Raw genomic sequence first — 16768 nt, forward strand, 5'->3', positions numbered from 1 at the left:
TTTAAGGCAAAATGTAAGAGCTCCAGTCACTTACATTGTGTAAAATCTCTTCAGTCCAACTGGGACCTAGGCTTGAAAACCAGGACAATAATCTCAAACCTAGACTAAAATGGGAACAACCTCTTGATTTCAGTGAAATTCTGTTACACCCTTGGGAATCAAGAACAGATTTGACCAAGACAAACCATATCCTTGCGGAAAATTCAGTAGGGTTCTTTTGAAGAAAAAGCACAAAGCTATTTGACTGCTATAGCTAACAAAATATCTGTCTCCATGTTAAGAAGTCTATGTCACAAAAATTAACATGCTCAAATGACATATGCATGAGCGAGACCAAGACTGAACTGAAATACCACTGTGTTTCAGGATGTTTAGGTGTAGGAAGCTGGTCTGGTGTGTGGTGGGTACCTAAGGTACTTACACCTTAGAACAGGTCCAGGTATCCCCTGTTAGCAGTGCTTGAAATGGAAAAAATAACGTGCAGGTACTCTGTGCTAGAGTACCTGCTTGTTTCTGAGAAGTGCCGGTACTCTCCCGCTCAAAATAGAAAAGTGCCGGTACTCAGTACCGGACAGTACCGGCCCATTTAAAGCACTGCCTGTTAGTGAAATGCAGGAAGTGTCAAGAAGCCAGGCTCTCTAGAGGGAGCCATGGATGAGCAACCAAGGCTTATCTAGGAGACGTGCAAAGCTCATGAAAAACCACTGTACTCAAACAGCACTTGCACATAAGAAAACACTCAGTTGTACAAAAATAAAGGTACTTTATTTTTGGAACACAACGCCACAAAATACTAGAGGCAACCATCCAATAGGAGGTAAGCAATACACTAAATATATACACTAGTAAAAAGTAATAGACAGAGAAGGATAGAAAACAGTGCAAGTAGCAATAATCAATAGTGACCCTAGGGGGAGCCCAAACCATATAATTAAAAAAATGGAATGCGAAAACAGGACCCCCACCCAGGTAAATGGAATGTGCAGAGGGGAGTTGGGAGTACCAGAAAACCAGAAAGGTAGGTAACACAGTACCCCCAAGCGATCAGAATAGCAGGAGTAAATCACTGGAATTTCCTCAAACCACCCAAAAGGAAGGAAATGAAGACACCCAGACAAGTCTGCAAGAAACCAGCAGTGGATTCCTGGAGAAGAAGACCTGTCCTATGGGAAGGAGGGACCAAGTCCAAAAGTGTCAGTGGATTCCAGGAGGAGTAGGCACTACTGCACACCCAGCTGTACTTGCAGGAGTTGGCAGACGGTGTGAAAGAACAGGTGCCTGCGGATGCATGGGAGTGACTCCTTCACTCCAAGGGAGATTCCTTCTTTCTTCTTGTGTGCAGACTGAAGACTTGACGCCAGAGGATGCACAGCCAGGCAAATGTTGCAGAAGCTGGAAGGAGCCGTGGAAACAATGTTGCAAGGAAGAGTCTTCTTCGTGGATGCAGATTGTCGGTTCCTGGAGGGTTCAGTCGCTGATCCAGTGACTAGAAGTCAAAGTGGAGGGTGTAGTGGAGTCCTGCTGCAATCTTGCAAACCTAATCTTAGGACCTACCCCAGAGAAAGACCCTAAACAGCCCTAAAAGTGGGCTTGGTCACCTAGCCAGGTGACCACCTATCAGAAGGTGCCTCTGACGTCACTTGCCTGGCAACTCAGATGCTCCCAGATTTCCCTGCCAACCATGGAAACAAGATGGCAGAACCCAGGGACCCTCTGGAGGAGCTCTGAGCAACACCCCTGGGTGGTGATGCACAGGGGAGTGGTCACTCAACTTTTCATTGTCCAGTTTCATGCCAGAGCAGGGGCTGTGGGTCCCTGAACCGGTGTGGACTAGTTTATGCACGGAGGGCACCAATTGTGCCCTTCATAGCATACCAGTGGCTTGGGGAGGCTACCCCTCCCAAGCCAATCACAGCTCTTTCGAAAGAGAGAGGGTGTTACCTCCTTCTCCCAAAGGGAATTATTTGTTCTGCCTTCCTGAGCTTGATTAGATCAAGCAGCAGGAGGGCAGAAACCTGTCTGAGGGTTGGCAGCAACTGGGCTGCCCGAGAAACCCTGAGACTGGTGGTAGCAATGCTGAGGGTCCTCTAAGGATGCCCCAGGGTGCATGGAATCACACTTCCAATATTGGCAACAGTATTGGAGTATGCCTGACATGTTTGATACCAAACATGCCCAGGTTCAGAGTTACCGTTATGTTGCTGGACATAGGTAGTGACTGATGTCAAATACATGCGTAAAATGGCATCCCCGCACTCACGAAGTCCAGAAAAATAGAACTGAGGCTCTTGGGGGCACCTCTGCTAGTTCAGGGGTGCCCTCACTCTCAGGTAAATGCAACCCTGCCCTCTGGGCTGAGAGGGCCTACCATAGGGGTGACAGTGACCTGTAGTGAAAACGGGTGCATACACCCGTTTCACTCAGACTGCAATGGCAGGCCTGCAGAACCCTTTGCATGGGCTCCTTATGGGTGGCAGAATAACTGCTGCAGCCCATAGGGATCCCCTGGTACACCAATGCCCTGGGTAACTGGGAATATTACACCAGGGACTTACATGGGGGGTGGGATGGGGGCAGTATGCCAATTGTGGGAGGTAAAAGGTACAGTTACAAATATTTACAGGAGAGAGCATAACCACTGGGGGTCATGGTCAGCAGGACCCCAGCGGGCACAGTCAAACACACTGCCAACAGGCCGAAAATGGGGGTAACCATGCCAAGAAAGAAGGTACTTTCCTACACTGGAGACTCTCACAATCTCATGAAAATGAGGTATATACATTATTGAAAATGTGTATTTCTTCCTGAACGTACTTTAATGATATTACAAATAATGAACTGGTACTACACAAAACGTTGCTTGTGTTAATTTGACTCTTCAGTTATAGAACCCAATTCTGAATAGTGTGATATGGTGAGGTTTCCTTTCTTTGCTGGCCTATTTCTCTAGTAGCACTAAGAAACTACCTGGAAGCACAAAAAGTGTGTTGGCAAGACAATGTAAATCAACTTAAAAGTGTGTGCACCAGATTTTTTTGACGTTGCTTAGGCAGACTTGGTAGCAAATGACATCTGAGTTTTGAAACCTTTAGAACAAATAACCACATGAAAGCATGTAGGGGTGCAATGTATCCCCTGAAATCCAAAAATCTGCTTTTCATACTTGTGAAGATCTCAACTTTCCTCTGAAGGAAAGGCAGAACTCCTCCACTTGAAAGAACACAGAGATCCAGATGGTTGATGTGGTAATCTTTTCCAGAACATACAGATATTGTAGGTTCAAGGGCATTTAATCACTACTGAAAGAAATATGTGGTCTAAGTAACTAAAGAAGTTGGCAATGAAAATGGGCTAACTTCAGCTGACTGGTCTCTATATCAAACAATAAAGCTACTAACATCAGGTTGGAAATTTGAAATCTTTATCGACTGCAGGCTATCCATTGACCCCAATTCTTTCCGAGGTGATGTCACAGAACATGCACCATAAGAACAGCCAAATAGACTGCATGTATGCAAGAGGCCATCAGACCCTCGAACCTCTAAAACCACCATTAAGTCACAGGTCAGGTGAACAAATAATACACTGCATGCTTTGAAGAAGATTATCCTATCTAAGCGCTGACCAGGGCTAATACAAACTGAAATCGGTGAGATAGGAAAACTTGAGACTGATTCTGGATGAAAGAAAAACAAACCTTCTGAATGATAGAAACACCAAGATTAAAGAGAGTATTATAAAGAAGGCATGGTTGCTCTCTACGCATCATCAGGATGGCTGGGCTGAAACTGCTGAGAGACTTTATGAACACTCTGATGAATTCAGGTTGAACTGAAGATTTCTGTAGTAGAAATTATGTTTTCCAACCACCTCCGGAAACAGCATGGCTCTTCTCTGAGTTTTATAGGGAAGTAACTAACATGGAGATCTACATATTTCACTCAATCAATATTCTTCTGGACCTTAAAACTCCAAGTTAGGATAGTAAGGTTCTGATATGACCAAATATCTAAGACCTTCTTGAGTACAATGAATAACTAAATAAAATCGAAAGCCAATCTTCTATGCTCTGGAACTAGCCCTATTCCCTTTAAAAGAAGCGGTTTATGTATTTAATTTAGAAATTAACTGGATGGTTTCCGAAATTTTAAAGGTACAGAGAACAAATTAGTGAAGATTCAAAGGGATAACCTTCCTTTGAAGCTAGGGGCACCCATTGATCAGCACTCAATGGTGATTAAAGAATGACAGTTTTCCCTTGTACAGTTATCTTAGCATAATGGATCACTAATGGAAAGTCAGACCTCCGTCTGACAAGGACTCTGTGGGAGAAGCATAATACTGGAATGAAATCTGTACTTCTAACTAAAGTGCTTACCTTCCAACAACTTCCCACCTTTAAAGACTTTAAAAGGCTTCAGAAGGTCAAAAGTGTTGATGAACCTTCCCAAATTTAGCTCAATGGCACAAACCATTTTTGATCTACATTCGCTACCAATTAGGGAGCAGATCAAGTTCAAAGCCTTGTGCTGGGCCCATAAGGCCCTACATAAGCTTGGCCCCTCTTTTCCCAAAAGATGTTTAAATGATATGTATCTACTCGCAACCTGATGTTTACTGCAGCGAGAAAGGTAGTCATACCCAGAATAAAAAAGGCTCACTAAAGAAGAAATTTCTCCCATACAACATGGGAATGATGGAATGCGCTGCCTGACCACCTCAGGACCCAGACATATCTCAAATTCAGAAGACAACTACAAACCTGGCCTTTTGACTCCTACTGCTAATTAGGCCTTTAGTCACCCTTTTCTCCTGGGAGCCCCATTTGGACACCAGCGCCAAAGACACCAATTGGCATTTACGCACTCTACAAATTAACATGAAGAGCTGGCTCCTCTGGGAGCAGTCCTCTGCCCCTCGGTCTGCCATGAAAGGGTTGGTTGGTGTGCTGTCAGCGGTTGCCACTGTTGCGGATGGCCATGGTGGTGGCAGGACATCTGTGGTGTCATGCCCAGTAGGTTTCCCCTTCTGGTTGGTCTTCTCATGGGGGTTGCACATCTACACGGGTGGCCTCGAAACTGCAATGCTCCTATGGCTTTGGCCGTGTCTTCTGTTTTTTTTCCAACTGTTCGAGTGTTTCATCCACTGCGGTGTGAAAGAGGTGTTCTCCAGTAAAGGGGTTGTTAATGATGCTTTCCTGCACCTCACCTTTGAACCCTGACACCTGCAGCCAGGTATGTCTTCTCAGTGTCGTACCTGTGACTATCTGTGTACTGGCACTGTCTGTGGCGCAAACAGCGGATTTCAGGCACGTGTCTGCAATGGTCTTGCCTTTGCAAATTAGGATAGCTGCTCGCTTTTCGAACAGCTCTGGGAGGTGCTTCATGAGTTCGCCAATTTCTTCCCAGACTGGTGGGCATAATGGTGTAGGAGGGAGTTGAAGTTTGCGATCCACCACTGTGTTGTTGCTCCTCTCCATTTTCCATCCTACCACTCCCACTCTTTCTCAGGTATGGGGCCTGTGGAAATAGGGATGTTTGATCTTTTCCTTGCCGTGACCATGATTATGGAGTATGCCGTGGCATTCCATCCAACATATAGTGGGCTTTTGGAAAAATGTTTCTACTTTTTCTCCATTCTCAAGGTCACCGCCTTGCACGCAGCTGGCTCTCTAAAAGCCCCCTCTCTAAAAGCCTCCCTTTCCTGGTACAGATCAGTGAATAGCATAGGGAGTTATTGGTTATTGACATCTGTGCCCTCTTTCTCCGAGATGTACTCCATATCTGTCTGCTGCCCTTCTCCCCACTGAGTTTTCAGTGTTTTATCATCTGGAGGGGATGGTCTCAAAAGGTAGGAGCTGATTTCCTCTTTGGGCAAGTCGGCCTCAATATCTTGCCCCTCAAAAAGGTTTTCAAATTCGGGGAAGAGTATGCGGTTGTCGACCTTTTATCCTTGAAGAACATTTCCTGTTCTTCTAGTGGCTCTGGTGTTTTGGGCTGGTCTAGTTTGACCTCCTCCGTTTTTTCCTGGCTTAATTCCCCCGAAAGCTTTGAAGGGATGCCTCAAAGCCTTTTCTTCTTTCGGCCTCCAGGGTTTTTCCCCCATTGACAAAGTCGGAGATCTTTTCTTTGGAGCCAGGGCCTTGAAGTCTACTGGTTGCTTAGCTTGCTCGTCCTTTGACTTGGAGTGCTTTTCCGGGGGTAATTACCACGGATACCCTTGTGTTAGAACCCCACAGGCGTCTTGGGTTTCAACTTCCCTTCGGTCAACTAATCTTTCTGTGCCTAGGTACTCTTTCTGAACTTTGAGTCCGCTGACTTTTGGTCGGTCCCCCCCTGCTTTTACCCAAGGTCTTTTGCAGGAGTCTCCCTCCTTACGTTTCTTCGAGGGAACGAGTGCCATCTCAACGACCACTCACTCAACAGCCTGAGCCCTCTTAAGGATGGGCTCTCTTTCTGTGTGTGCATTCGTTATAATCCCTGGGTAAGCAGAGGTTACAGACCTGATGGTGGATGTTCTGGGCAACTCTATAGTGGCACTTGGAAAGGAACCTAAGGGGATTGTTCGCCATTCCCCCTTGGCAAGTCCTATGTCCTGTCGGCGCATTCCTGTGTGGTCGCCCTTTCAAGTGGAGCATCTACTTTTCAGTGTTGGTTGGTGTTTTTCGGTTCTTTGTCTTTTCTCTCCACAGATGTCCCTAGAGGCTGTTTTCTCTCTCTCTCCATTATCAAAGATCTGTTGAACTTTAGTTTTTTTTTTTTTTTTTTCAACATCCAAGAAGCTTTGACTGATGCTTCCATACCCAACGTCAGAAAAAATAATCCGAAGATTGCTTTCAGGGTATAACTTTGACATCACAAGAGGACGGGCATTGCACCAAATAGCAACAAACGTTTAGCGCGCACACACAAAAAAAATTCACAGGGGAAAACAAATAATAATAATAATGACCCCCAACTATTATGCCACCACTAGACGGCAGAATAGTGCACAGCATCTGAATCCAGAAAAGGATTCAATGTGCAAAATCTTTTTCCTCCCTTGCAACTTCTCTTGGTTTCCTATTGTTTGTGTAATCCCTCCCAATTGTTCCTTTTAATAAAAAAAAAACTCATTTTCGGGGAGGTGGAAGGGTCCCATGTGAAGCCAGAAAATTCTTTAAGCTTCAAAACTACTCCTACATGTAAGTTACCATTTTATTTTGCAGCAAAATTATTTTCTGGATTTTTGTAGCAGTAGTCTTTTACTATGGGAGGTTGGGCTGAAATGTCTGCGCATGCAAGCAGGTGTTTCAATGCCTTCTGTCCCACCTGTCCCTCTCTTTTGGCCTGAATGTCCACAAAATAGTGTTTGGTAAAGGTATGTGTGGATGACCACATCACTGCCCTATGTAGCTCGTTAATTAAAACGTTCACCAGAGTGTTGCCCCTTTCTTTGCGGACGGAAGCCTTGGCTTCTCCTCCAGGGTCACTCCTCCCTTCTCAAAACATGTTTAGAATGTGTGCAAACCATTTGGCATGGTCTCCTTAGACACAGGTGAACCTTTGTTAGTTAGTACAAAGGAAATGAAAAAATGTGTTCCTTTTTTGATTGGTTTTGTTTTGTGCAAGGAGTACATAACACCCTCCTCACATCTAACATATGCAAAGCTCTTTCTGAATGGGTCTTTGGCTGCTGGAAGAATTAACTGGTTGGATTGGTTAACATGGAAATGTGATGACCCTCATGAACATTGTGGATCTGTTCTCAAAACCACCCTGCCCTAATGCATTTGTAAAAAGGGTTTCTGTGTTAACTGTACATGCAATTCGCTGATCCTGCATAATGATGCAATGGCTACTAAGAAGGTTGTTATAAGTGTTAAATATACGAGTTCTGCCCTATGCACTGGTTCAAAAGGTTCCTTAATCACCTGAGCGAGCATGAAGTTCAAATTCCGCATGGCTGAAGGTGTGGGTGTTGTCCATAGTTGGACTAAGTTCTTTGTTCCCTCCGGTAATCTCTTGATAACTGATATAGTAAAGTAGCATGTCCCTTTATATTACTTAGTGTATGCCTAATGGGGGCAATGGAGACCCAGAGCGATACATAGGTGAGGCTCTTATCTTTAAGTAAAGTATCTAATGACAGTAGTGTCTTATATGCCACTGTTGATGGCCCCTTCCTTGTTTTGCACCAGTGAACATATCGGTTTCACTGTGTAGCATGTTTAGCCTCCCTCCGGAATGCCATGCTTCTTTTTCGGAATTGTACGTCCTCAGAAACCACACCACTAGCCTTAGGCTGCTTGCCTGCTTTCGGATGGCAAACCCATCTCTCCTGCACAGTCAGCAAGCCCAGAGAACGTGGTAGTTTTATTATGGTTCCCTTCGAGATCGCGGTTAGATCTAGGCATCATGTCATTTTTGCTCATTGTGATGCTTTTAAAATTATTGTCATGGGTTTGCACTTATCACCAATCAAATCAAGGATTTTTGGGGAAAGCATAGGAGAACTTACCTGACAAGTCTATTGATGGTTCAGTCTCGACAAGAGCGTGGATAGCTGGACGAGAAGCTTTGGCATTTTGTGTTTTTTCAGGATTATAAAACAAGTCTGGCAGGTGGTCTGTCCCTTCAAAACACTCTTTGTACCATCTGATCTTTCAGTTCCTATTCATGCAAGGTAAACCCTTGCCTGCTTATTCATCTGGTTCTATGTTTTGCACTCCTGCATGTGTACTGCCACCAGGTGTATGGGTCGTTGAAGGGCCCATTTCCAGAAGCTACGCCTCAGTTTGGAATGTAGATACATGATATTGTTCCTCCCCACTTGTTGAAGAGCATGAAGTTGAGTTCACAGTCAGCATTTGGACTGTTTTACCATATACCTGGTTCAATGAGGACTTCAACACTAGGAACAATGTCTTCAGTTCCAACACATTTATGTGGTTTACTGCTTTTGACGGTTTTTCCACTAATGTTTAAGTTTCCCTTGTGTGCTTCGCAACCATGGTAATCAGTCACTGTGGGAGTTGTGAACCTGAGTGGTGATAGTAATGTTCTTTTAGCTTCCAACACTGTGCCTCCTTCTGCACAGTCTGTGTGACAACTACAAGGATACTCCTGACTCCCTGAGGTCTGTAACCATTTGTCCAGTAGCCACTCTGACTGGACATGTGCACAGCTTGGCAAGTGGGACTAGTGGTATACAGGACGTAATCAATCATGCCCATCAGCTTCATTACAGGTGTCACCGTCTGGGACTGCTCTCTGGTAAAGGCGAGTTTGATCTTCCAATGCTAGAGCAGTCTTGTATAGTGGGAATGCTTTTGCTTCCTTTGAGTTTAGTGTTACGCCCAAGAATACTTTGTCCTGTCTTGTACTGAGAATTATTTCTACAGAATAACGCTAGTATTAGTCTGCTCAGAGTTTTTATTACTGTCTGAATGATGTTCTAGTATTGTTCTTCAGAGTTCACCTTTACCAGATAGTAATCCAGGTAGGGGTGTACATGGATCCCCTTTGTCCGTTAATGTGCAGTTCCTACTCCCAAGCACTTTAAATATACTGTGGGTGAAGATTTTACTGTATTCCAAATAATAACAATTTGCTCTGATAGTGTCCATTAAAAAGGAAAATCACAAGCCCTTGAGGAGAGACGAGATGCACTACCTCGGGTTGTGTAAACATCTGAACAGAAATTGGAAAACAAGGCTGGAAAAGTATGGGTCTGTTCCATCTCTCCCTACACCTGCCAAAGTTGTATACATCCTTGGGGTGAAGTTTGTAAGTTATTCTTCAGCTCCCAGGTGGACAGTGCGGTAAGAGTGTGCTTTGGCCTCCACAGATCCTTAAAAAGGGATTTGTTTCTGCTTCTTCACATTTCCAGAAGATGGCAATCCATGTAACCTCACGGCTGGACTATGCCAACACTCTGTACTTGGGACTCCCTCCCAGGTGGACAGTGCGGTAAGAGTGTGCTTTGGCCTCCACAGATCCTTAAAAAGGGATTTGTTTCTGCTTCTTCACATTTCCAGAAGATGGCAATCCATGTAACCTCACGGCTGGACTATGCCAACACTCTGTACTTGGGACTCCCTGTGTACCAACTTGCACAGCAAGAATGATGCATTCCTCAGAGGCGGTTGTGCGAAAAACCAAAATGAAGAAATTAGGCAGCACCTCTTTCTCAGCTCTTGCGGTCTTTAGCTGGAATGCTCTTCCCCTCCATCTGCAGGCCACTGAAGATGAAGGGGACTTCAAACGTAGCCTTAAAACTTGGTTGTTCAATCTGGCTTTTTAATAATTTGCCCTGCCTAGTGGTTAATGAGTAGACGCATGCTTTACAAAAACCCTGACTGATTGACTGATAGTTCTTACTGGACAATGAATTAAGTTTGTTGTTTACTGTGTCATGTTGTATCCCAGTTTTGAACCCATACTACTTCCTGGCCTAAGCCTTTACTAATCCATGTCACCAACTCCAGTGCCTAAATGAGGTAACCTGACTAATCATTATAGCGTACTAATACTAGGGCCCTGGAAGACCATATTGTAAATAAAGTTATGCACCAAGGACAGTGCCTAATCGCCACTTACAGCCACAGAATCACATGGTACCCTCATATGTTCTTATTGAAATACGTGCAAGCCAACTAGCTGGCACAGTTAGATTCTAGGTAGTCCTCTAGCAAACTTGCCAACAGAGAAAAAGTGGTTCTTAACTTTGCTAGTGTTTGTCATGGTTTGGAGGCAGAGAGTCCTGAGAAAACCAACAGCCACAGCTGGTCATATGACTTTATTAATGATTTCAAGTGTCCAAAGGTAGAAGAGCAGACTAATAGTTCTCTCGCCAGTATTGTTTGTCTATACATAGGATGATCTTGCATACATTTATACACCTTTTTTTTTTTTTTAACACAGGCAGTTTACCCATATACAGAGTAAGTTTAACAAACAGCAGGCTTAATCGTTACCTGGGTTCTTCAAACCATCTGAGTCTCAGTTTCCTTCTCGCTCTCAGTTGTCATAAAGACCTAAAGGTCAGAGTTCCTTTTATGACCGATCATAAAGTCAACCTGTTTATTTTTGACCTACATACCATCTGTCCTCATCTTTCGAAGAACCAGTGACAGTGTCAAACATGCACACAACCTTGACAAGTACATAAGGTGACATAAGTATGGGTGAAGTTACCCGTGATCTGTATTTAAAGGTCACACAGTGAATGTATAATTTAAACAATGTAGTCTGAATTGACATACTTTGTTGTACTAGTTTATACTGGTTTGCCTTGAACTATCATATTGGTTAATACCAGTTATGTCTGGAATTATGCGGAACTTCCCCTATATAAGGTAGAGCCAAAACTATTTTAAAAAAAACATTAAATTGCCACTGACTTAGAGATGTCTTCACCCCTGATTATCTGCGGCATCCATTCCTAGGCTAAGAGCAGAAAAACCAGACCAACTCAGAGGAAAGGAGCCCAGCAGATATGAGTTTTCCACTTGAAGGAACAGCTCTCTCGCATCCAAAGCCTGATAACCAAATGAAACCAGTTTGAAGTGTTTTGCAGCCTGAAGAGTATCCTGGATTCTCATGCTGTGCATCTATCCCGCCATCTAGTGGTCTGGTGTGAATTGTGTTTATTCCTATTTTGTTTTTTGAGCCGGTGGAGCCCATGGCAGGTGGCACATGGTGGAGCGGGCTCCCACAGGTCTGTACCCACAGTCTCTCTCTTAGGCCTAGTGGCAGAGGGACCCCCAGGTTTGGGTCCCCTCAGATGGAGATAAAAGCTTGCCTCAGATGATAACTTTCAATAAATCACAGAAGGGTAGCTTTTCTGCTAATTACAAAACCCCAACCCAGAATAAGGTCTACCAATGATTTAGAACAAGGTGCCCCATGATCATAAGGTGCACTAAGGGCAATAGGGGTTGACCCCTTCCGTCCTTGATTTGATCCCAAGATCTTGCTGGACTGCTGTACTACTGCACCATCCATTCCTAGACTAAGAGCTGATGCCAAGTCAATTCCAAGAGAAAAGGTCGATGTGAGTTTTCCTTCAAAAGAAGGAACTCTCTCCCCCAGCTGAAGAAAAACCATAGCTACTTCGCAGTGAACAGGTTCGCAATATGCTGGAAGGCAATTCACTCTAGATACAAATTATCTATTTCATACTCTCAAGGAGTGTAGCGCGTAGAAGTAGTCTTTAGGGAGTTAGGTTGTCCATGACATGCCAACTATGATAGAAATTTTCATAGTATTCATGCTGTTCGTGACATGCATTAGTGTTTTTTAATAATATTCTGTATGCTTACTACTCATGTGCTAAGCAACAAGACAGGACTGCTGAAATAAACACTTAAGAAAAAAAAATATTTTCTCAGTCACAATACTTGCACAAAACTCTAAAGCAAAAAACTGGGTTTGAATTACTACTGGTCCCCTAACCCATTTTAAAAGGACTGTTAGCAACCCAGAAAGCACCTATACCACATCAACAAGTATGCTGATTGGGGCTGTGTGGACTTTCAGGCTCAAGTGCTGGTGCACTGAACCAAGTTCAGGCATTCGTGGGTGGGAAAGTCAAACATTGCAGAACTAAGACCGCCTTAGTTTACACAACACAGTGCTTGCATCTACAAACATATTTTTCAAACGTTATGCTCTGTCAAGGTCTTCCATACCATTTTAGCTGTCCTCCTGAGAGAATATTATGGCTGCACAAATCATTATACCATCATTTGCAGACTGTAATCTCAGTAAAAATGTTCAGTGGGTTCATGCACCTATTGCTGAACATATCTATTACCAGCCTATAAGTAGCAATCCCAGCAGGTTGCAAAATATGCTGCAGATATCTACCTGGAGCATGCAGGTCATTTGTTCTGCCTGCAGTAAAATTATTCAGTGTGTTGATGAGCCTTCTTTAGACGTCCGTTTACTGAAAACACCACACAGGTGACCAAAACCCATTCTGCTACCTGAGTAAAAGGTGTTAGACAAACCACATTGTTGGAAAACAGGGAACATGGTCTAGGACTCCATACGGGTGTCACTTAATGCATCACATGTGCCTGTCACCAATTGAACGAAAGTAAATCAAACTTGAAAACTCCTCTACAACAGTGGTTCCCAACCTGTGGTCTACGGTCCCCCGGGGGTCCGTGACAAATTCCCAAAGGGTCTGCAGGCCTGGCTGGGAGCAAGGCACTTCTCCATATGGGATCTCTTTCAAACATGTGTGTTTTAATATTTATTACTTCTTTTGTTCAGCAGTTTTAAAAGCACTGCAAAGCTCCTTGTAAAGCAAAAATAAAAGCGTCAAGATAATCCTAGAGATTAACGTACCTGATGGAGAGGAATTAGAGTTTTGGGCAATGGCAGTTTTGACTCACAGGTAGCGCAGATGGTTAATATGCCTGCTGCAAAGAACGTGTGCAATGCAAATAACAGTATTTTATGCGCAGTTCATAATTGTAATCTAGCACAGTGAGTTATGAATTGCCATTAAGCAGCTGCATGCAAACTGCATGGCACAAAATAGATTATTTGTTTCCCCAGCCTTTCATTTTCCTTATGCTGTTAAAAAAGGTTTGCTTGAGTAGAAATCCATTCTTATTATTACAAGTCAACACTAACCTCTGTGTTGTGTTCTAAATCCTGAGTTTATTCTTCTCCAAGTCAATCACTCTTAGAAAATGCCTACCAGTGTGGATGACATGTGAATGTTAAACGCTGTAGCCACCCGTAAAGTGCTCCGACACCCTACATTGGTATGAGCGGTGCAATAAAACAAATTACATGTGACAGACAAGGGAGAGATGAGAGGCCCTTATGGTTTACTTCCTTTCCCCACCATATATTTATGTGAAAAAAACTTTCTCAGATCTTACATACCTAAAAAACATAAAAACAGAAATAGCACTGGAAATGTAGAATCTGACCTGAAGATTCACCTTTCCTAAGTAAAACCAAACATTGAAAAGTTAGTCGCCAGAGCCAACATTCCCAATAAAATGTTTTGGTTTTTGTATATTTTTTAAATATAAAATAAATTTTATCTTTAGTAATTTGAGTATTTTTTTTGCTGTGTACTTGTTATATTTTTTTCGAATTACTGTTTTCATGTTTGAAATTTAAATTGTTTAAATTGCTTGGGGGTCCCCGGCTTCTAGTAATGACTCATTGGGGGTCCTCAGGAGTCAAAAGGTTGGGAACCACTGCTCTACAGTTGAATGAAGCTTACAACTCAGTGTAACGTTTCAAGGAAAATATTAATGTACTCCTTGCTATGGTGCGATATATACTAACAGTATTTAAACAGCACAGAATTCATTTGATTCAAATTATAAGAAGAACACTGTAGTAAACAGGACATTTACGCAAACTTCACCTGATAGCTCTTCTTTAACAGCATCTTAGAGGACTTTCCAGAACAACAAGGAGTAAGTTGTGTATTTATATTGCTAAAGGAGAGCATCAGAATGCTAAAAATCTGTATTTTCATGAAAGGGCTATGAATAATGCATATTTACAACCCACCCACATGATAAGTATCCCCATACTTTCCTTCAAACCTCTTTAAGAAACTCAGTGGATGGCTTAAGTAAAGAATCCGTATCCAAGACTGAAGCACACAACTCACCATTGAGAGACTACTGCCAAGAAGACTGCCACCCTGCTCCAAGCCGACTGGCATTTCCAGTGTCTGCACCCCGTACTGGGCAGAAAAACTGCCATCCTGAGGAGAACTGGGGTCACCAAGGTCATCAAAGTGGCCCACAACATCAGAGACTGCCAGTGTGGGATCAGAGTCGAGCGAAATTGGGGGGATTTCAAACTCTTCATCTCCCAAATTTGGTGTGTGGAAAGTCTAAAATACAAAACATAAGAGTCAAATCAAAACTGGCTTTCAGACAGACCGGTTATATCTTTTGGAATGCTGAATATTACCCATTAGGTGTTAGTAACAATAAACCAGACACTGACCAGTCAAAGGATAAACAAAGTGTTAACTATGTGTACTAATATATATTAATGAAAAATAACATGGTGTAAGGAACAAAATAAGCACTGCAGGCTACACTGCTTACCAGCCCTATCTGTTGTAATTTCTAACAGTTATACTCCATCACTCTCTATAATTAATCTCATCAACTCAAAGTTTCACTTATCTTTTTCTAATCGGTGCTTAGAACACACACCCTGTTCCATTCTCCCCTACTCAATTTCTCCAACCTTTACTCCTACTGCCTACATATTATCAATGCCTTAGTTTGTTCCCATGCAATCTTTGGCCTCTGATAAAATTCTGAAGGTCCCTTTCAGCTCTCCAGGTTTACTCAAAATCTCTTGGATTGTCTTCACCAGTACTTTCCAAGTCCCACCTGAAAGCCACTGCACCTCTACTTGCACACTCTGTCAGTGCTTCGAATAGCCCCACCACGCTTTCTCCTGTGCTTTAGAACTTTAAAAATGTACAACTTGCCCTAATGTCTTTCTTACTGTGTATTCAAAGCCTTCGAAAGTGACCAATGGTGACAAAGTTGAACTAGAAATACCCCGAAAAAACTAACAGTGGATTCCTGAACATCTACTACTTTCCTGTTCTTTTAACACAGCCTACCCAATCCAAACCGTGTATGAACTTTAACACTATTCCATGGGTACTAGCTTATTTCTCTCCAACATAATGTTTAGAAATGGGTTATACAGCAGTATCCTATTTTTAACCTGCACTTTACCATCATCCATTTTCATAAACACTGCAATACAATAGTGTTGTGTGCAATATTCCTCCACCTTTGTTAAACTTGCCATCTATATATTTTAAATCAACTTGTGTTAAATGAGCATCATGCTGTACATTTTCTATACTTATTTTATAATCGATAGAAGCTTCATAATATTCAGCAATACATTACTGTTTTACCCCCTTTCATTCGAGCATCTTGAATACTGGACAGCCAGTTGTTTAGAAGACTGGAAGTATGCATCATAAATGTACTTGCAAAAATACTTTCAAACATGAAATACTGAAAGCCATCTCTTAATATATTCACATTTACATTTGATAAACTAAAATTGGTCGTTATGCCTAAAAAGAAATATCCTGGCAACCAATACATAATTAAAAAGCTCTGCTTAAATGTCCAATCACCAGGCAGTGGAATAGACAATGTGTGCTATATAATGTCTGCTAAAGTGAAAGTACGTCGTTGAATTATATTTGGATGTGTAATTATATATATACATTTAAAAAAAAAAACATTCAGGAACCACATAACATCCAGATGCACATACAGCAGTCAGGCAATACAAATAAGGTCACATGCAGGCAAAGGGGGGTGTTAGCTGGATATATGGATGGGTTGATATCTACGTGGTTCTACACGAGAAAGAATGAATAGCTGTGGTGCATACAACTGTGGATGGGTGAGTAGGTGGATTAGTGAGATTTCAAATCTGGGTGGAAAGATGATAGGGGAGTGGAATCAAGGGCCCCTAAAGGCGCTGAAAGAATAATCTGAACAGGATGATAGTTCACTTTTCCTTAAACTATACATATCCCAATTCACAATCATCTTTTGAGAAGTGGAAAATCCCCCTTTTTGTTTTTTTATTTTTTTATTTTGGGTGATTCAAAAACTCTCCACACTACAAATATTTCTCAATATCAAGTCAAAGTCTCTAATAAAAAACACAGCTGATGGTGAGTGTTGGCTGATCTGGCAATTATTCAAACACTCATTAGCTAGGAAGCAGTACTTATATGTGAG

General features: G+C 42.6%; 1 protein-coding gene across 2 annotated transcripts in view; it reads right to left on the reverse strand.

Moving 5' to 3' along the window:
* The window catches only part of TOX4 (TOX high mobility group box family member 4), a 315932-nt gene that overhangs the window by 214253 nt on the left and 84911 nt on the right, over nt 1-16768 (reverse strand). For both annotated transcript variants that reach the window (XM_069238267.1, XM_069238266.1), the window contains exon 3: nt 14635-14862. In XM_069238267.1, coding sequence (XP_069094368.1) covers nt 14635-14862 — 228 coding nt within the window. The remainder of the gene's footprint in view (nt 1-14634; nt 14863-16768) is intronic.

The sequence above is a fragment of the Pleurodeles waltl genome, chromosome 6 (genome assembly GCF_031143425.1).
Source record: "Pleurodeles waltl isolate 20211129_DDA chromosome 6, aPleWal1.hap1.20221129, whole genome shotgun sequence".
Lineage (NCBI taxonomy): Eukaryota > Metazoa > Chordata > Amphibia > Caudata > Salamandridae > Pleurodeles > Pleurodeles waltl.